General features: G+C 49.1%; 1 protein-coding gene across 2 annotated transcripts in view; it reads left to right on the top strand.

Annotated features, from left to right (window-relative positions):
• The window catches only part of LOC131415034 (uncharacterized), a 138,729-nt gene extending 126,577 nt beyond the window's left edge, over positions 1-12,152 (top strand). For both annotated transcript variants that reach the window (XR_009222311.1, XM_058556489.1), the window contains exon 2: positions 11,832-12,152. Coding sequence is in view for 1 of the 2 variants with exons in the window: in XM_058556489.1 (XP_058412472.1) it covers positions 11,832-12,012 (181 nt within the window). In the remaining variant the exon portion in view is untranslated. The remainder of the gene's footprint in view (positions 1-11,831) is intronic.
• Positions 12,153-21,603: the final 9,451 nt, after the last annotated feature.

Genomic DNA, 21,603 nt, shown 5'->3' on the forward strand with positions numbered 1-21,603 from the left:
TCCATTGGTGTCTGCAAATTTGAGGAAGTAGGCACCTCTTCCACTGTTTACAGACTGGCTTTAGCAAACCAAAGCCTTCTCAGTCGTCCCATCTAGGGGTCCTGTGTAGGCCATCTGGTAGTGTCCAGGGGCAGGCTTGCTGCTGGAGTCCTGGGCACCCTGGTACTGGGGTGAGTGGAAAGCTTGGGTCTATGGTATTGTGTCTGGCCCTGGGCACAGCTGGGACCCTGAGTTCATGAGTAGCCCCACTGGAGCCTGGTTTGGCAGGTCCTCATTGAGAGCCTGCAGCCACAGGAGTCATCCAGGGCCATGAGAGTTCGCCAGTGCTGGGATGAGCTGAGAGCCTTGGTTCATGGGAGACTGCAAGGAGCCTGGCACCACGAGAGACAGCTTGTGCTGTGGTAGGCCAGAAGTCTGGATTCCTGGGAGCCTGCTGGGAGCCTGGGGCCACAGGAGCTGCCTGAGGCTGCAGAAGCCAGCAGGCACAGGGTCAAGATGGAAGCCTGGGTTCATGGGAACCTGCCGGTGCCTGGTGCCATGGGAGCTGCCTGGGGCCGCCTGAGTCAGCAAGCACCTGGGTAAACTGGGGGCCTGATTTTGTGGGAGCCTGCCAGGGGCCTGGTTCCATGAGAGCTGTCTATGGCTCCTGGAACTGGCAGGTGGTGTGGTGATCCATGGGCCTGAGTTCCCCAGCAGCTCTTGGGGAGCCTGGTGCCATGGAATCTACCTGGGGTTGCTGGAGCCAGCAAGTGCTGGAGTGACTTGGGGTCTTGGGGGTGTGGGAGCCTACTGGGTGCCCTGGTACAAAAGCTGCCTGTGACTGAGTGTTGCCTGTGGCTGCCTGGAGTACGCAGGACCTTGGGTGAGGCAGCGTCTGGATTCACCAGAGCCCACCAGGAGCCTGGTGCCAAGGACACCACTTGTGGTCACAAGAGCCACCTTGGGCTGTTTAAGATGGCAGCCCCTAGGCTGAGATGGGGCCTGGGTTCCCAGGAGCCTGGTGGGAGCCTGGTGTCAAGGATGCTGCTTGAGGCCACCAGAGCTGGCATGCTCCAGGGTGAGCCAGGGGCCTGGATTTGCAGAAACTTACAGGGAGCCAGCTAGGTCCACGGGAGTCAGCCTGGCATTGGCGCAGGCTGGCTAAGGTCAGGCAGAGTGGAGAAGTCCCTTCTCGTTGGGAGGTATTTGATTACTGATTCAGTCTGCTTATTTGTTACTGATCTGTTCAAGATTTCTATTTCTTCATGATTCAGCTTTCATAGGTTGTTTCTAGGAATTTATCTATTTTGTCTAGGTTACCCAATTTATGAGTGTACACTAGTTCAGAATAGTCTCTTCTGATCTTTTTCTTTCTGAAGCATCAGTTGTCATGCCTCCTTTTTCATGTCTGATTTAGTTTGAGTCATCTATCTTTGTTTTCCTAGATATTTTTTCTAAGGGTTTCTCAATTTTATTTTTTCCAAAACTCTACTTTTACTTTTATTGAACTTCCATACTGTCTTTCAATTTTTTGCCACTCTCCTCTTGGTGACTTCCGTCCTTCTGCTAACTTTGGGTTTCATTTTTTTCTTTTGTTAATGCTGCGTGTTGTAAGTCAGGTTGTTTCTTTGACATCTTTCTTCTCTTATAATGTACAAGTTTATCACTATAAACTGTCCTCTTACTACTACTTTTTCTGCATCCTAGAAGTTTTGGTGTGTTTATTGTTTCTTTCTTTCTTTCTTTCTTTCTTCTTTTTTTGTTTTTTGCTGAGGAAGATTGGCCCTGTGCTGACATCTGCCAATCCTCTTTTATTTTATTTTATTTTATTTTTTTTGCTGAGGAAGACTGGCCCTGGGCTAACATCCGTGCCCATCTTCCTCGACTTTATATGGGACGCTGCCACAGCATAGCTTGCCAAACGGTGCGTCGGTGCACACCCGGGATCTGAGCCGGCGAACCACGGGCCGCCACAGTGGAGCACACACACTTAACCACTTGCGCCACCGGACCGGCTCCTATTGTTTCTTTTTGTATGTTTTGAGCTATTTTCTAATTTCCCTTTTGATTTTTTCTTTGATCTACCTTTTTTTTGTGCGAGGAAGATCAGCCCTGAGCTAACATCCATGCCAATCCTCCTCTTTTTGCTGAGGAAGACCGGCCCAGAGCTATCATCCTTGCCCATCTTCCTCCACTTTATGTGAGATGCCACTACAACATGGCCTGACAAGCATGCATCGGTGCGTGCCCAGGATCCGAACCCGGGCCACCAGCAGCGAAGCACATGCACTTAACCGCTACAGCACCTGTCAGCCCCCGATCTACTTTTAAGTTTAAGAGTTTTTGTTGAACTTCCACGTATTACGAATGTTCCAGTTTTCCTTCTGTTATTGACTTCTGCTTTCATGCCACTGTGTTTAGAAAAGTTACCTGGTATTATTTCAGTCTTCTTAATCTTGTTAAGACTTGTTTTGTGACCTAACACGTGATCTGTTCTGGAAAATAGTCTGTGTGCCCATGAGAAGAGTGTGCATTTTGTTGCTGTCCAGCAAAATGTTCTGTGTGTGTCTGATAGCTCCATTTAGTATTTAATGTTTTCATGTCTGCTATTTCCTGTTTTCTGTCTGGATATTCTATCCATTGTTAAAAGTGGGTCTTTGATGTCTCCTACTATTTGCAACTTATATAAGTGAGAAGGCTCTTATTTTGAGAATATATAAAGATCTCTTAGAACTCAATTATAAAAGACAAGTCAATGAAACGGGGTAAGCAACTGGAATAGGAAATACATAGATGGCCAATAAGCACAAGATAGTTGCTCAGTATCATTAATTATTAGGAAAATGCAAATTCAAAGCACAATGTGATACTATTTCATGCTCAAAATGAAGGCTATATTCAACATAATGGAAAATAACAAGTGTTGGTAAAGATGTGGAGAAAGGGAGACCCACATACATTACTGGTGGGAAAGTAAAATGATGCAGCCACTGCAGAAAACAACTTGGCATTTTCTAAAATCTTAAACCTAGAATTACCATTGACCTGGAGAGGCCCATGGTAGATATGTCCAAAAGAGCAAACTTGCCCATAGACATTCAAAGCAACAGTGTTCACAATGGTCCAAAAGTGAAACAAACCCAAATTTCTATCCAGTTATCACTGCATAAACCAAATGTGGCCTATTCATAATATAGGATATTATAAGCCATAAAAAGGAATTAAGTACTGCTACATACTAGGCCATGGGTGAACCTTGAAACATGTGTGCTCACTGAAGCCATCCACAAAGGCAATAGATAACTTGATGCCATTTCAATGAACTGTCCAGAATAGGGAAATCCATAGGGGGAGAAAACAGATGAGTTGTTTCCATGGGTTTGGGTTAGCAGAAAATAGAGTGTGAATGAGTATGGGTTTGTTTGGGGGCGTTGAAAATGTTCTGGAATTAAATAGTGGTGATAGCCACACGACATAATCATTGTGCTAAAAGCCACAGAAATGTATACTTTGAAATGCTTAAAACGGTGTATTCTACGTTAAACAGATTTTCCACATAAAAATTTTGAATTTTTAAAGTTAATCAGGGTATTGGTTAATTTTAAGTTGGTTAGTATATTTAATAAGTGTAATTAATGGAGTTATTAGGAGTATGGCAGGTTGTAGCCAAGAGAGTGAACATCCGACGAGGGCTATAGTAAGAAATCCTATGATTATACAAGCAACAATTTAAAATCCAGTCCATTTCCATTGTCCACAACATGGAGAGACCAGCCATGAAAATAGGTCAGTGATCTCGGGGGCCTTTGGTATCTATTCAAATATTTGGGTAATATTATGCAATATTTTAACCTCTTGGGCCATTTGATGGAGGTAGGTTTGAACTTCTCTGTTGATGTACACTCAGCAAGTGGTTCTAGGAAAGGCACCAACCCCTCCTTCCTTGGCCAGTATAGACAGTCTAGGGCCAGGCCATTTTCTAAAACCATTTAGGCGAGAGACTCATGAGACTGTTGTTCAAGGGCTAGGATATGTTCTTATGGAGTTGTTGTCCATGTTGTGTTAAGGTTGTTGATACCTCTTAGTTGCCTCAGTTTCCTGATTTTGTGTGGGTAGGGCCACCACACCTGTGCCCAGTCCAGTCAGTCAATCCTAGTAGAACTGAACACCCAGTGCTATAGGACTGACATTGTTTCTATGGGTTGATGGTAGCTAGTCAGAGCAGGAAACTCAAAGGACCTGCGAAATGAGAGAAGCAGGCTGAGAGAGAGACAATAATGCATTACACAATACAGCCTGGAGAAAGCTGTTCACGGGGTTGGGGAAGAGAGAAGCTCACTGGATGAGAGCCTTGTGATATCAGCCCACAGTAAAACCCAAAAGTGGATGCTCCTGGTGTGAAATATTCCTTAGGTGTCTTGAGGTAAAACCAGTAATTTGCACCCATTCACTGGTTACCTGTGCTATATGATTTCAGAGGTTATGGTTAAAGTGTTTGTGGGCCAAGAGCTGTCTGGGCCTGGGCACAAAATCACCAAGGTGGCCTCAAAGGCTGCCCCAAAATGACCCCTCAAGGAGCAGTTGGGGCAGAAAGTGCGGGGATAATTTTGAAGGAAGCCTGGGGCAAAGATGTTGTTGTTCGATGGAGTTGGCTACTAGTGAGTGTCTCCGCAGGGTAAGCCTTTCATCTGGGGTACAGTAGGTGATTGGAGGCCAAGTGACAGACCCTGTGACTCATGACTCCCAGTGCACAGGCAGCCCTCTCAGCCCACTGGACATAAATGGTGATGGTGTTTGTGAAGCATCTTGATGGCTGTATGGAAGGTATAGGGGACGTGTGGTGGGAGATGCCATGATAGTGTCGGGAGGAGCTGTGTGTGAGATTACGGTGTTGAAGGGGAAGGATTGGAGGCAGGTGCAGTGGGTGTGTGACCAACAATGGTCAGTGAAAGGACAGCTGGGGTGTAACTGGGGAAATCAAGGACCAACAGAAGTCATGTGTTTAAAACAAGACACCAGGGCCTGCCCAGTGGCTTAGCGGTTAAGTGCACATGCTCCGCTACTGGGGGCCCGGGTTCGGATCCTGGGTGCGCACTGACTGGCACACCCAGTCCTTGCAAATTTCCCACATGCATTTTACATGCATTTTCTCTTCTGTTGATGGTCCATGAGTTCTAAGGAAATGGTGAAGGCACAGTGAGGAGGAATTGTGGGTTTCTGCACGACTACATCTAGGAGTGCCGCCCCCTCAACCTGAACAACCACCCGGCACTGCTAGAAATGAAAGACATCCCATCACCATGGATTGGAAGACTCCTTATTGTGACGATGTCAACATTATCCAAAGAGATCAACAAATCCAGTGCAGTCCTTACCAAAATCCCAAGGACGTTTTGTGCTGAAATAGAAAAAAACCCATCCTAAAATTCTTATGGAATCTCAAGTAAGCCCAGATACCAAAAATAATCTTGAAAGAAGGTACTAAGTTGGAGGACTGATTCTTCCTGATTGAAAACTTACTACAAATCTACAGTATCAAAACTGCATTGTCATAGCATAAAGACAGACATATTGACCAATGGAAACAGAATTGAGAGCCCAGAAATTAACCCTCACTCATGTGATCAAACGATGTTTGACAAGGGTGCCAAGATTATTCAAAGGGGAAAAGCCTTTTCAACAAGTTGTGCTGGAAAATGTGGATATCTACATGCAAAAGAATCAACTTGGACCCTTACCTAACACCATATACAAAGCTTAATTCCAAATAGATCAAAGACCTAAATGTAAGAGCTAAAACTATAATACTCTTAGAAGAAAACATAAGACAAAACTTTACAAGATAGGATTTGGTAATGATTTCAAGGATATGACCCCCAAGGAGCAGCCAATAGAATAAGAAAATACACATGCTGGACTTCATGGATATTAAAAAGTTTTGTATCTCAAAAGACATTATCAACAGTAAAAGCACAACTCACAGGATGGGAGACCATATTTGCAAACCATGTGTCTGACAAGGGCTTAATATCCAGAATAGATAGAGAACTCCTAAACTCAACAACAAAAATCAAACAACCCAAATCAAATTTGAACAAAGTACATGAGTAGACGTTTCCTCAAAGAAGATCTGCAAATAACCAATAAGCCTATGAAAAGACGCTCATCATCACTAATCATTAGGGAATGCAAATCAGAAATACAGTGAGAGACCACCTCACATTCATTGATCAAAAAAAAAAAAAAAAGATGGCATCCAAAAAAAAAAAAGAAGAAGAAGAAGAAAAAGAATAGAACCAGTGTTGATCAAGATGTGGAGAAGTTGGAACCCTTGTGCACTGTCTTGGGAAGATAAAATATATAGTTGCTGTAGAAATCAGTATAGCAATTCCTAAAAAAAAATTAAAAATATAATTATATAGGACCCAGCAATTTCAATTCTGGGTATATAAGCCCCCAAAGAGTTGAAAGCATATTCTTCAAAACATATTTCAACACCCATATTCATAGCATCAGTATTCATAATAGGTAAAACATAGAAGCCACCCAAGTATCATAACCGAGGAAGGGCTCGCTGCCCAATGCACCCCTTAAGCCAACCATGAGATACCGCTCTTGTAGAAGGGAAAAAGCTTTATTACGAGGTTGGCCAGCAGGGAGACAGGAGCCAAAGGTTAAATCCTTCTCCCCAATGGGCCGTTGAAAGGGCTTTTTAAGGGCAAAGGAGTGGGTGTGGGAGGTTGGGGGCAGTCCTACGCATTTTGTGCAAGTAGATTTTCATGTTCTGTCATACATCCCACGTTCAAAAGGCAGTGTCCTTAACATGATTGGCAGCTGAGTTCTTGGTCCCCTACGTCATCCTCCAGTCACTTGACTCAAACAACAGTGATGGTTTGTGTCTTGCCAGCCGTCTTGTGGTCTCACTGGTTCAAACCAGTTGAAACTTGCTCAAGGAGGAAAAACGGAGTTTCTGAAAAACAACTCATGGCCCAAGACTAGATCCTTAGTAAATATATGGAACGTGGCTTAAGAAAGTAGTCTCCAGGGGACCGTTGATAAAAGTCTGGTTGGGGCCCCATTTGATTTTGGGCTTGGTTTTGGGCCCGGCTAGGCTATCTGTCCAGGGATGTATGGATATGCAAAATGTGGTATATACATAAAATGGCATATTATTCATCCTTAACAAAGAAAGGAAAGTCTAAGATATGGCACACCATGGATGAACCTTCAGGATATTACTCTAAATGAAATAAGCCAGTCACAAAAATACAACCTTGTGTGATTTCCCTTCTATGAGGTTCCTGAAATCGCTAGATTCAGAGAGACAGAAAGTAGAATGGTGTTTGCCAGGGGCTGGGAGGAGGAGGAATGGGGGGTTATTCATGAATGGGTATAGAGTTTCAGTTTTGTAGGATGAAAAGACTTCTAAAGATGGATTGTGGTGATGATTGCACAGCAATATTAATGTCTTCAATACACTTAAAACATACTTAATGTATCTATGGGGCCTGATGACTTGTCCTGGCTGAGCACACGCTTGTGCTGTTGCACATCTTACCCCTCACTGTGCAGTTGGGAAAATAGCCCAGAAAGAGGCAAGTACTGGCCCAGACCACAGGAGGTCGTCTGGGTCCCAAAGACTAGACAGAGCTCCAGCTTCCTTGGCCAAGGCTCCGCCCCTTCCCTCAGGTCTCCTTTGGCAATGAGAGGCATTAAGATCTTAGAGGATTGCTGCCCACCCCTCTCCATATGAGATCATTTTCCTCTCCTCATCATAGCATGTGCATAGGCACCCCCACTCACACTGAATTCTCATGTGGGGGCCATGGAGGTGCAGTCAAGAAAGAGCTGACCCGGAGGAAGTGACAAGAGGCAGGAGGGAGAGAGATGGGAGGCAGCTCTCCCAGGGGACCATGGCATTCGTTCTCCTAGATACATGCCCAGAGATGGGCAGAGGAATCCCTAAGGTTCCTAGGTTTCTGCCTATCTGTCTGTTCCAGACCCATCCTTGGCCCAGCCTGGGGAGCACAGGACTGGGATCCTGCAGTCCACCTCTGTGGGCACCCAGAACTGTGATGAGTCCATCCTCCCCTTGTGTAGGCATTGGGAACAGGAGAGAATACCTCAGTGAGGGTCCTCCTGTATAAAATGGAGTGCATCCAGCAGGTGACTCCAAGTGTTCCATGCACTCGCAATGTGTCTGTTGGACTAGGTTCTCTGTTGGTGACCTACTGTGCTCTGAAATGTTGAGAAGATGCTTTCCACCCACTTGAGATCATTTAGAACTGAGGAGACATGGGGGCATAGGTGGATGAGAACTGGGTATAAGGAAGAAGATGCCAGAGCACTGGACACCAAGTCTAGAGATGAGGGAGAAGACCAGTTCTTGTTGGATCCTCGGGGTCCTCATCTGGAGGCAGGGGGGAGTCATTGTCCTGGTTGAGGTTGGATGCCTCAGGAATGAAGAAGACACCTGGTGGGGGACAGCAAGATGGGGGGAAAGGTAGGCTCCCAAGATTCACCCCACTCTCTCGAAGCTGACAGGTCCTGCTCCTTTACCTCTGGGACCCTGGAGAGCCTCTGCCTTGAGGACGTCTGAAGAATGGTTCCTTTCTGTTTGGTGGAGTTTTGGTGAGGGCTGCAGTGCTAGTGCTGGCCACCAGGGGGCGGGCAGCCTCTTGTGTCAGTGGTGGCAAGTTAGATTTTGTTTTTATTTTTTTCAGTTGTATTGAGATATACTTGATATACAGCACTATGCAAGTTAACATTGCTGTGTGGTACATTTGAAAGTTGCTAAGAAAGTAGATCCTAAAACTTCTCATCACCAGGAAAAAATCTTTTATGTTTTCTTGGTGATTGATGTTAACTAAACTTATTTTGGTAACCATTACATAATATACATATACATCAAGTCCTTTCCTTCTCCTGTAAACCCGGAATTTACACGGTGTCCACTGAACTTTTCTTGACCTCCTGGAGCAGAGAAGAGTCAAGCAGAGGTCTTTCTGGCTGTCCCTCTGCCTCAGAAACAACTTGTACCTCCTATTTCTAGTGTTCATCTCCACAATCACAGTTGGTCAGAAGCAGGGAGAGGGGTGCAAGATCTTCCCATGTACTCATTCAGCAGCTGTGCACTGAGCACTCACCCTGTGCCAGGTGCCCTGGTGGGCCAAAGTGCAGGATGAAAATGACCAAGTGGTCCCTGCCTGCCAGGAGCTCACAGCCTAGAGGGGAAATGGACAAAAGCAAAAACAGGAGCAAGAAAAGAGCAAGTGCTGTAGAGAAACACATCAGGGGGCTGTGAGGGAGGGCTGGGCATCACTGGGTAGGAGGGTCTGAAAGGCCTCACTGGGGTGACGTTTTCTGGGACCAGAATCACAAGAGGGAGCCAACCCTTCAGGGGTCTGGGAGCAGTGTGTCAGGGGGATGGCACCACTGGTCCTGAGTCTCACAGGCAGAAGTGAGTTTGGCCAGAGGAGGTTAGAAATGTGGCCAGTGCAGCTGGAGGGAGGCTGGGAGGAGAGAACAGGAGCTGGGGTGGAAGGTAGGGCCAGGGCCTGGTAGGCTGTGTCAGTTACCTTTCCCTCTCTGACTTCATTGCCCCTAACCTTGCATTTCAAAACTACAAATGTTGACTATCTCACAATTTGTGTGGATCAGCAATCAGGCACGTTTCAGCTTGGTGCCTCTGCCTCAGTGAGTTGAACAGGTTGGTGCTGAGGCCTCAACTGAGGCTCAACTGGGGGAGGACTAGCCCCAAAGTTCACTCTCAGACTTCAGGGTTCAGTTTGGACTGAGAGTCTAAGTTTCTTTCTGTCTGTTGGCCTGGGCACACCCGTGCTTTTCTCCTCTATAGGCCTCCACATTGGGCAGTCCCAAAACACTGGTATTTGATTCCTCAGTTACAAGGGTTCGACAGAGAGAGAGAGAGAGATGAAACATGAAAGACAGAGTAAGAGGAAGTGAGAGACTTGTGTAGTTAAAATTTAGACAAGACATCCCATCACTTTGGCTGTTATTATGTTCAGAAGCCAGTTACTAACTACTTAGTGGTTCCACGGGGATGGCTATACCATGGGTGGGGCTTACTGGGTACCACTGTGGAGGCAGCCCACCTCATAGGCCAAGATGAGGCACTTGGGTCTCATTCTGCATAAAACAGTAAACAATTGAATGGTTTAATGCCACAGGATGGCAGTATCTAAATTTCCATTAGTTTCAACCCCCTCATGATGCTGACCTGAAAGTGATGCCAAGTTGGGAGTGACTGTTCCAATATCACATTGCTAGAACCCAGGCCTGTTTTGAGTGGTGTTCTGTGCTACCTGTCACCCCTTCTTGTTATTCTTCCATCTCTAATTTTGTGCCTTATGTACATGTGACACCAGCCCACAGGGGTAATAGATATTATCTCATATACACCAGGTGAGGTCCCTAGGAAGCAGATTCTAGCCTGATGCCCCTGGTGTAGGTTTGGAGACTGGGGAGGACCTGAGAGGCACAAGGACTATCCCAGGATGAAGAACTGGTAAGTTAAAGGATGTCTGCATTCATCTCTGTCTCCTCAAAGCAAGGACCTGAGTTAGGTTTCTAGGGAGGTGGGGCTAGGGCTGTGTAGGCTCCTTGTGTACAGTTCAGGAAGTGACATGAGAGAGGAGGGTGAGCAGCCCGGGCTCAGGGGGCAGCTCTGGAGAAATCTGATTGAGGTAAGGGGTCCAGGTATAGGAATCTTGAAAAATGACCGCATCTCCTTGGTCCTAGGCCTCAACAGATCTTTGAACTCTGGTAACCAGGCACCCACAGTCCCCCATCCAGCTCACTTGATGGGAGACAGTCGAGGCAAAAATGTTTTGTTTTTGTATCCCAACTTTTGCAGGATCTGGGCTCAAAAAAGCCCAGAAAAAGAATCTTTTTGATTGTTGCCTACATTGGCTCAGCCCTCATCCCTGACGCCTCTGGGTGTCTGACAGGAGGCAGTGAAGGGTAACATAGGGCAGCCCAGGAAAGGTTAGTGCAGACCAGGACACAACGGTGATCCCACCTGATCAACCCCAAAATCCAGGCCCCTCATCGTGTGTTTGTGTGTGTTTGTGTGTCTGTGTGGTGTGGGGAAGGCAGGGTATGTGGGGCAGGCCATTCCTGGGCAGGAGCTGGTTGTTAGGTGTCGGAAGTCTGGTGGGTCTGTCATGTTCATACCCAGTCATGGCTGGCAGCATGAGAAGGTGAGCTGCTCAACTCGTATGTTATTGAGCCCTAGAGGTTTCATCTCCTTCCCTCCCTGACCAGAGTTCTTTGCCAGGATGCCCTCTGTGCCTGAACTGAGGAGCAGACTTTCTCTTGGGGGTTGACCACAGTGGCAGTGTGCAGGCAGCCCCTGATTCCCTCTGGCCCAGCTCCCAGGCAGTCTTTGCAGAACTCCACTCAGGAGGTCATCGAGTAGCTGCCCAATGGTTTCAAGTCCACCAACTCGCTAGACAAGGGGCAGGTGCATGAGGCCACCCACACCATCCAGTGCTGCTCTAAGATGAGAAGAGGAGCAGAGGGCCTCCACACTCAGGACCTTGAGATGATGGGGTTGGACCAGAACTAGGGTGGGACCAGTCAGGGGCTGTCTCTTTTTCAAGCTAAAGGGGATGTACATGCAGGAAACCTTGCCTGATTCAGAGCTGAGCTGCTGAGACCCTCTTTCCTTTGACTGGTGTGAGCTTCTGGAGGCCACTGAGGCAGAGCCAGAGGGTAAGGGGGACTGCAGGCTGGCTATTCCTGGAAAGGAAGTGGAATCTTTCCTGTATTTAGAAGGACACATGGAAAGTCAGCTATGTGAGTGAACCTTTCTCTTTATCCCGCTCCAGCGCCAGGTGCAGAGCTTCAGCCAGCAGCAGAAGCAGAGCTGTGGGCAGTGGTGGAGGTAGAGCTGTCTCCAGCTCCGTTGACACCACCCTCTCTAGCACTGGAGCCAGTGTCCCCTCCATCAGCAGTGTTGGAGCTGGAGCAAGGGCCGACATCGGCTGCAGCAGGAGTGGGAGCTGCTGAGCTGGAGTCACCTGGACCATCATTTCTAGTGGGAAGTCCATCTCCACCTGTGGCTAAGAAGCATGAGAAGAAGCCCAACCTACGGCCTTCCCTCCTAAGCTGGTGGTGGAGCAGTTGACCGTGATGGATGCAGTGAGCAGCTGGGCTCTCAGGGTGGGTGGGGTAGGCCTTCACTCTGCCATCATTGCCCCAGACCTCATCCAGTCTCCTATGATCTGGGCCCGAATCCTGGCTCCACCCCTTACCAACCATACAACCTGGGCAACTTTCTGAACCCCCAAACATTTGCTGTCCACCTGCAGACCGTAGAGGTGGACACTAACAGGACCTGCTGCACAGAGTGGTTGTGCCGGCTCCATGAGGTAGAAGAGACGGAAGGGTGAGCAGGGCCTGGCACATCAGTGGGGGAGGGGAACTCACTGTGTGCAGTCAGGTCCCTGATGGTCCAACCTTCTGCTCAGGAGGCTCAACAGCCTCAGGACTTATTAGACACCTGATGTGTACTTCACTATGGGGGAGACAGACAAGGCCCGTGGTTGTAGCTGCCACAGGAGACTGTGCATCAGAATGGGGAGTGGGACCAGAGGGGGATCAGTGTGTTGGAAGATGCCCCCTTGGGATGAGCCAAGCTGAGCCACCATCTGGAGCTTGGAGTTAGCCAGGATGGAATGGATGCAAATGCCCCTCTCCCTTCCCTGCCAGTATTGGGTCCTGGGTCATCTTCTGCTGGGTGCCTGCAGTGACAGAGAAGAAAAGCCAGGGACTCGAACAAGGCTCAGGCCACATCATGAGCTTCCTGAGCTCCAGCTCTAAATTGTGACCCCTGTGTGGGACTTTGTGGGCTGTGGACACAGAGCTAGGGTGTGGCAATGCTGGGTGACACTCCCCCTGTTCCCCAGGAGCCCTTCCAGAAGGTGGTGCCCTCTCAGCGTCTGGGCTCCACCTGGGGCAAGAGGAACAAGCCCGGCAATGAGCACCTGGCGCACACCGTCCGGGCCAATATCGACCACTTCAGAAGGGTGGCCAACCTCGTCATCACCACCTGCCTCGGGGTCCCGAGCATGATGGCCCAGGACAGGGCGAGGGTGGTGGAGCGCTGGATCCAGGTGGCCCAGGTGTGCTGTGGGAGGCCCAGTGGAGCCCCTCTCTGGAGCCTTAGGAACTGCCTCCACCTTTATCAGCTCCCAGGATTGCAGTGTGTGGTCTAAGCCCCTGCAAGTCCCTAGGTCCTTCTTGCCAGGAGCACGCTGATCTTGACTCCAGGTCCCAGTGCGGGGATGCTCACTTCCTACCTGGCTCCCTCCTTGGGTTGAGCTAAAATCCTCCTCCTTGTGAGTGTTACACTTTGGGTCCTAAATGTGCCCTTCTGGGGCTCCCTGAACATCTGTCTAATCCAGGAGGGGAGATTTAAATAGAAGGGGACTGAAGCTAGAGCAAGCAGGGCTCCTGCGCCCCACCTCACAGCTCATTCTCTTCCCTTCCCCAGGAGTTCGAGATCCTGAAGAACTTCTCCTCGCCCCGCACTGTCATCTCTGCTCTGCAGAAAACATCCATATGCCACTTGAAGAACACATGGGGGAAGTTTCCTGGTGGGTAGTGCCCCTCTCCATAGGAGGACCAGGGTGGATGGGGGATCTCCTGAATGTCTGCTATTGGCCCCTCAGTCAGGTGGGAACTCCTGGGAGGCAGCAAATGCTGGGGACAGGGCCTGGGCCTCAGCGGTGGGTCTCTAAGTCTCCCGGGGTCCTTAGTGCACCAGTTCTGCTTCAGGACTCGGTTTCCCTAAATGCCAGGTACTGGAGTGAGCCACATTGGAGATTTTCAAGTGTTTATAGCAACAGAACTCTATGCCCAGTTGAAACTGAAAGTGGTCAAAAGAGAGCTGCTCTGTATAGCTGGGGAATGGAGACCCCAGTGACCAACAGGAGAGCCCCCTCCCAGTCCCACGAGACCTTAGCGCTCAGAGGAGCTCAGTGAGAGCACTCCTCCAGGCAGTTTGAATCTCTCAGGTTGTCAAAGAAAAGGATATGCACTTAGACCCCTCACATTATCCCTAAATTTATCCTTCCTTCTTTCTCTTCCCCTCAGGGAGAGCTCTGAAAAATTTAAGGAGAGCTATAGCCAAGACGTGTCCTTGAACAGAGAACTGATGACCAAGGTAGAGTGGAGGCTGGGGGTCTGGAAAGAGAGGAGGGGCCAGGGGGGGAGGGGGACTGAGCAAGCTGTGGTTTTGATAATTTCTCACTTGAACTTTCTCTGAAACGTTCCCGTCTATCTTGTCCAGATTAACAAGCAGAGGGATCTGTTCTGCCCATGGGCAGGTGGGGTGCCATTTTGGGCAGGAGGCCTTGGTCATGGGACACAGTGGTGTTGGCTGGGCTGTTCCAGGACGAGTTGCCGAGCTGGCGCCATCAGCAGGTCTCTGGCTTCCACTCACGTCCATCCTGCTGGATATAGCTTCTTCCAGGCTGTTGGGTGGTTGGGTGGGTTTACCCCTCAGCCTAAACCTGTCCTCAAGAAGCCAGGCCCCTGCTGCTCCTTCTATCTTCACCAAGTCTCCAAGGAGAGGGCACACTGCCTGCCCCAGGGACGGGCACAGCTAGGGATTCCCCTGGCCCAGGTGGACAAACAGGCTGCTCATCCTTGGATCTGAACAGCTGGACCAGAGACAGATGTGTGTGCATTGTGCGACTCCCCACTGGACCCCTAGAGCAGTCACTCGAGTCAACCACAGGAGTCTCACCTGAGTGCCTGGTTGGCAATGATATAGGCCCCAGGTGGCTTATGAGTAGCGTCTAGGCAACTGGTGGATACTTAGTGGATCCTGCTGAAAGGACATTAGGAGCTTCATGTAAATGGGGAAGCAAAGCATCCTGTCACCCCCTTCCCTGTTGATCAGAGGTGGCACCTTGTGGGTCCAGTTCCTGAGTGGATAAAGAAAGAGTTCAGTGCAGGCGAATATCCTGAGTGGTTCTTTGGGGAGGAGAAGGGTTTGGCATTGCCTCTGTCCGGCATGGGGGCCAGACACTCCATGGGACTGGGGCAGGCAGGAGCCACTCAACAACCAGACTCCCAAGACACCCCATCCTCTCCATCCATGGCTCGGCCCAGGGCCAAGCTTTGAGAGCTCAGGGGACAGGACTGTTGTCAGTGGTGGGGCTGGGGGTTAGGCAAGGATGTTGGAACAGGGCCTCTGGCTGAGAGGGGCAAGCGGCCTCTCCTCTGTTGGCCCCTCAGCAACTCACTGCCCCTGTTTGGGCCTCTGTCTCCCCATCAGGGAAATGGAGGTATGGTGATTGTGTGGTGATTGTGTGGTGCAGGCCTCACATGGGGGTGATGATGTAAGAGGGAGGAAAAGAATGTGGGAGCTTTCTGCCTGCTCCACCTGGAGGGGTGAGGGCCAGAACAATGATGACAGTCATGCGACAGTGAGTCCTCAGGAGAACCTGTGAGGTAGCTGGAGTTCTCACACTTTCTAGATGAGGAAACAGGCTCGGGGAGGCCAAAAGCCCGAGCTCACACCCAGAGTGAGAGTTGGAGCTGGGCTTGTTCTGGAATCACAAGACCTTGCAGGGTGGAGTGGCATTGGTTCCAGTTCACTCGAGTCAGATGTTCAGGGTCAGAGGACAGTGGTGCTCGAGAGAAATGGGGTGAGGGGAGTATGGTCTCGCTGACACTGTCCTCAACTCTGGCAGGAGGGGCCCTCCACGTTTGCCCCCCGGAGAGCAACCCCCAGAGAGTGCAGGAGAAGCAGCAGCAGCAGCAGGTGAGTGTGCCTGTGGGGGAGGGGCTCTGGCCTCTCAGCCGGAGGCCTCAAATCAAGAGAGGAGGTCCCTTCCTCCTGGTGCCACAGTGTCTGAATCCCCCAGTAGAAGTGACCAGGAGGGGGGCCTGGAAGAGCTGGTGCAGGATGGGTTGTTGTGGGGAGGGCCAGGGACCGCATACCCTGTGATTTGCCAGAAGCCGGCCCTGGGAGGTGAGGAGGAGGAGTGTGGTGTTCTTGGGGTGTTAAGGGAGGAAGAATTGAGGGGAGGCTGCTAAGAGTCCTAGGCTGCTCCCCGTGGGAACCCTGGGGTGGGCCAGGAGGCTGAGGGTGAGGACTTTTCAGGGGAGGGTCTGCAGGGGGCCGACTTGAGAGCAAGAGCTCATCCCACCCGCACCCCGATGTCACAGGGTGTTGTCCCCTATCTTGGCACTTTCCTCAGTGACCTGCTGATGCTGCACCTGGAGATGGGTGATTATCTCGAAGTGGATGAATCTGAGGACCAGGCAGGAAGGACCAGGATCCTGAGCCTGGGGATGCGTGAGCCCCTGAACTGAGCTCTGAGCTCTCAGCACTTGGCACATCTCCTCTCATGAGAGCCTCACAGCCGCCCCTGGGAGCTGGGGCATCAGGCCCATCTTAGGGATGAGTGAACAGAGGCTCCGCCTGAAACATCCATTCTCGTTCCTCAGGCTGGGGAAGCTCAGAGCTGCCTGATGGCACAGCTGCGTGAGGTTTTATCTGAGCTGGACTCTGCCTGTCCCTCCCATGCTGCCCGTGGAGGGGGAGAGAAGTTGGGACCCCCAAGTCAGGCAGCACATAAGTGGCTGAGCAGTCCCCTCTGCCTGAGGCCTCAGCCTCCAAGTGTGTCATCAGAGAGGGTTATGCTGCCAGGTCCCTCAGCCTCCCCCCATGTCCTACTACTCTGGAGCCCAGAGCCCATCCTAGGTCCAAGTCCTGTTTTCTCTGCATGCCCCGCCCCCTCTGGGGACCTGGCAGTAGTGCCACATGAGAAGGGCAGGGCATAGGGGGCTAGTCAGTCTAGGGGGCTCTGTCTGATGGACTCTGGCTGTCTGCCTTCCAGGGGAATGAGATCAACCTTGAGAAGAGGACTGAGGAGCAGCTGTGGCACTCCCTGCAGGGGAGGGGAAGGAGGTGGAAATCAGAAACCCTCTGGGGAGAACAGTTTCTGGCTCCACCCCTTGTATCTTACATTGAGTGGAAGATTTTGGTAGAAGTCGAGACCCATCCAGTTGGCGCGTGGGTTGAGGGGAGGATGGCATCAAGGAAAACTTCCTGGAGGAGGGGCTGATTATTCCCATTCTGAGAACAGGTAGATCCTGGATGGAACTGGAGGGAAGGAGCGTTCCCAGGACTGGTCCTCTGCTCCAGTCCTCACCCCCCACAAGGCCCCTGCAGCATCCCCCACTCAGGCCCTGTCTGCATCCTCTCCTTCCCTCTGGTCCCAGGAACACCGAGTCATGAGGGAGATCCTGCTGCTCCAGGTCGCTGCAAAAAATTATAACAAGACCCCAAGGAGTGATTTGGGGCCTGGTTCCAGGACATGGAGTTGCTCAACGAGAATGAGTGAGGCCGGGCAGGAGTTGGGTGAGGGCAGGGGTGGATTCTCCCTGTTGGCCAGTCCAGAGAGCCTGTCTCAGTGGCCCCCTGGTCAGCCCCAGGCCTTATGGCATGGCGACCTCTGGGACACCCAGACCCCAACTGCTGAGGTTTCTTTTGACCAAATTTTAGGAACTTTTAGTTTTCTAGTTGAATCTCTGGAATTGCATCAGCTCTAAGTGGGGAAACCAATGTAAAAAGATCAAAACATGCATGTGGAGAGGACAAGGCCCGAGGAAGATCATTTGAAAATGGACTAAAGCCAGGCAGGACTTTCCCTCCTGAGACCCCTCTAGGGGCTCCGTGTTCACCCCTGACCTAGATTTGAATCCTGCTGGAATCCTTGTCCAGGACCCTGAATTCCTTTTCCTGCTTGATTTGTATCCAGGAGGAACGATTTCTGATGCAGCTTTTAAGGCTACTGCTGGGCCTTGTTACATAAACATGACTGCTCCCTGTGAACTAGGATTTCCAGCACCCCTGCCTTCCTTATGCAATTCCCTTTAGGGCAGAAATTCCCTAGAAGGCCCCCAGCCTCCTCCCTGGCTTGGCCTGATGGATCCCGAGTGAGCTCTACTTTGCCAGGATAAGGGACCATAATCCTGGCCAGTCAGTGACCCCACATTGTCCCTTGCTGTCCAAGGTGACTTCTGAGCTCGTGTCCTTCTGAGGTCCAAGGTCTTGGGCAATCCTCCAGTTTACACACTCAGTGTTGGTGTTCTGAACTCGTCCAAATGGGGTAATTGGGCCCAAGTCATTAAAGTGTGTCACCCCTGGGTGGCTGTGTTTTTTTCCCCAGTCTTGTGCTGTGGTTACATTACAACCAGCTGCTGGGGTGTGAACCTTGTTTGGAGCTTTGAAAGATGAGGCATGACAGGGGTGTTGGGAGGTCCAGCAGGGAATGCCACGGAACTCATGATCCATGGTCGTGCATGAACACAGCCTTACCAATTAAAATACTGAAATGCTCCCCATCTGGTGGTGAATAGACACTGCTCTGATCTCACACCAAGAACCCGACCCATGACTAGGAGCTTTCAAAGGGTTACCAAGTGGCATTTTGAACCTCTTCCCTTGGGAACACCCTGTAAGACAAGGGACAGATGAATCGCTTGGCACTTGTGTGTTATCGCCTCCTTTCTGATGGCTGCAAGTGTCACCCAGACACACAGGCTGGACTCTGCCAGGGAAGCCTTCTCAGGACAGCCAGAAGCTGAGGATGAATTCTGGTTCCCGGCATCCCAGGCCCTTCCTGACAGGGCACAGCCACCCAGGAAAGTGATTTGGTAATGGAAAGACTGGGAAGGCCGTACTTTCCCTCCAAAGAGAAAGAGAAGTGTCAACAGTGAAAGCTTGATCCCTCAAATAGACAATGAAATCCCAACAAGCAGTGGGTTCTTGTCAGATTACTGATGCTGAAAAGGCCTCTTTTGATAACAGCACGATCCCCCAGCTGCCATGTCCATCTTCATGAATCAAATTTCCAACACATATGGATCTAAAAAACTGAGGGAAATCTGGTATTTCCTTAGATGCAACACTGAATTAGCATGCAATAAAGAACATAAAAATGGAGACCTAGAAGTAAATACCTAATTTGAGTACATAGGCATCAAAGTGCTTTTGAAACAATATTTTGGAATCTATTGGAATATTACACAAAAAGAATAATCCACTTTTAGTACGTTTTACTGTGACTGTGAGGGGAAAAACTGAATCATCCCGTGACGTTGGTAACTCGCTGCTGACTTGAAAGTAAAAATAAATGATGTATGTAGTAAAAGAAAATGAGAGAACAACATGAAAAAAGATCTTTCTCTCCTCACCTGAAACTCAACCTCTCACCTCAGAAAGAAACCGCTGTCTATATTTTCTATGTCACACAGCAGAATTTAATAAAAGAAACGTATTGGTGTGTTTTAAAGTTTCAAGAGCTCAAAGCAAGGAAGCATTAGGGACGCACCCATGAGACCTCACTGAGGTGCCTGCTCTATTTCATCTGCTGTCAGGACGTCCTTCTTGGCCCTTCGTTTTCTCTGCCTCGCTAGCAAGTCTGTCCGCCATCAGTGCTACCACCAGTCTCTCTCTTGTGCTTCTCACTGCCCTTTCCTCCTTCCTGATACCTTCCACAGTCACCAGAAATTGTTGGCAGTGAAGCTGTGGAATGCCCAGATCAGCTCCTGGAATCATCGCTGTCAAATCTGAAGACCGGCAGGAGTGGGCATGGGACCTGGAGTGCAGACCACCTGCGAGCACACCTGGCAGGGATTCACCTGTGTGACTAGGTGCAAGTTTTTGCAACGCTTTGGCAAGATTGAAAGGACTTACCAGTTGTCCTGCACTGCTGCAGGCCTGGAGTCCTTGCGGTCTCTCGGGCCAGCAGACCTTGTGGGGCTGGTCCAAGGTGTCCTCCCAGAGACCCGTCACTGCTAGGATGGGATGGGATTCTAGTAACCCATCCCTTGACTATGTCACTGGACATCCTAAAAGGGATGGAGGTGCTTAAACCAGGCTTTGGTTTGGACTGGTTCCCACAGTCACGCTGCTTCCTCTGTGAAGACATGACTATCATCCTTCTTTTCCTCTTACCCTACAAAAACCAATCATGAAAGTGGGTCAAATGACAAAGGAAGCCTGCCATTTTAGGACAATTATCATGGCTGTTTTGTACTTCCACCCTCCCTCTATCCTCTGGGGATCTGACCTGTGTCCTGGGATGTCATAAGGCAGATTTGCATCAAGAACAGAAAGCTCCAGGTCAAAACTCAAGGCTACTCCAGATCATTTCTCTCCCTTCATCCTGTTAACACCCCCTCCTTGTTTGAGTGTGTTTCTATTCCTTTCTTGTCCTTGTCACTCTCAACTGTACAAGTCCTGGCACTCCCTCTCAGGACAGTCGGTCCCCAATCTTTTACTAAATCCCAAATCCCACCATTTCTGTGTTTTCTGACTACTCATTTGCTTAATCCACTGACCACTCGGTGTTCATAGAAGTCAAATCAATAGTGACATTGTCAACCAGCCCTTGTTAGCGACTTACTCCCACATCCCAGATGTTCACATAATCCAAATGGTTATGTTCAAAGTAAATAATTCAGAAAACATATTCACTCACCACAAATTCCTGATATCTAATACTTTTATTCAAACACTCATACAGTGGATACCTGTCCCTCATGATCAGAAGTAATGCCATATCACCGATCCTCACCTTAATTTCCTCCTACCCCTATCAATCCTGGATTCCATGGACTATGAACTCAATAATTTCCTTGGAATAATAAAAAATTCCTTACCACTTAGTTATGTTGTAAACCTCCAAACCCAGAAGATCCCGATTATCTGCCATGCCGCAGCTACTGCTGGTCTTATAACAAGCTGAAGAAAAAGCACGAAACATGATCTTTTGGTACCACTGTAATTACAAAACCATCTGCATCAACTGGGAAGCACTCATAATGCCTGAAAATTTTTTTCTCTTTTTTTGTGTTGGGTCAATAACAAAAAGAAAATTCAATTAAAAAATGGACAAGGGACCAGAATAGATTTTTTCCAAAGAAGACATACAAGGGACCAATAGGTGTATGAAAAGGTGTTTGGCATCACTAATCAGGGAATGCAAATCAAAACCACAATGAGCTATCACTTCACACCTGTTAAGATGGCGATTATCAAAAAAACTAAAGGTGGCAAATTTTGGTGAGGATGTGGAGAAAAGAAACCCTTGTGGGAATGTAAACTAGTACAGCCATTATGGAAAACAGTATGGAGCTTCCTCCAAAAATGAAAACTAACATATGATCCAACAATCCCACTTCTAGTATATACCCACAGCAATAGAAATCAGGGTCTCAGTGAGATACCTGCTCTCTAATGTTCATTGCAGCTAATTTACAATAGCCAAGACACTGAAGTAACCTAAATGTCACTGACGGATGAAAGGATAAAGAAATGGAATATTAGTCAACCTTGAAAAAAAGCAATTCCTGCCATTTTTGACAACATGGATGGACCTGGTAGACATTATGCTAAGTGAAATAAGGCAGACAGAGAAAGGCAAATACTTATATGTGGAATCTAAAATAGTTAAACGCATACAAGCAGAGATTAGAATGGTGGTTGCCAGGGGATGGGAGGATGGAGAATTTGGGATCTGACGGTCAAAGGATACAAAGTTTCAGTTATCAAGATAAATAAGTTCTGGCGGT

The sequence above is a fragment of the Diceros bicornis genome, chromosome 15, assembly GCF_020826845.1.
Source record: "Diceros bicornis minor isolate mBicDic1 chromosome 15, mDicBic1.mat.cur, whole genome shotgun sequence".
Classification (NCBI taxonomy): domain Eukaryota; kingdom Metazoa; phylum Chordata; class Mammalia; order Perissodactyla; family Rhinocerotidae; genus Diceros; species Diceros bicornis.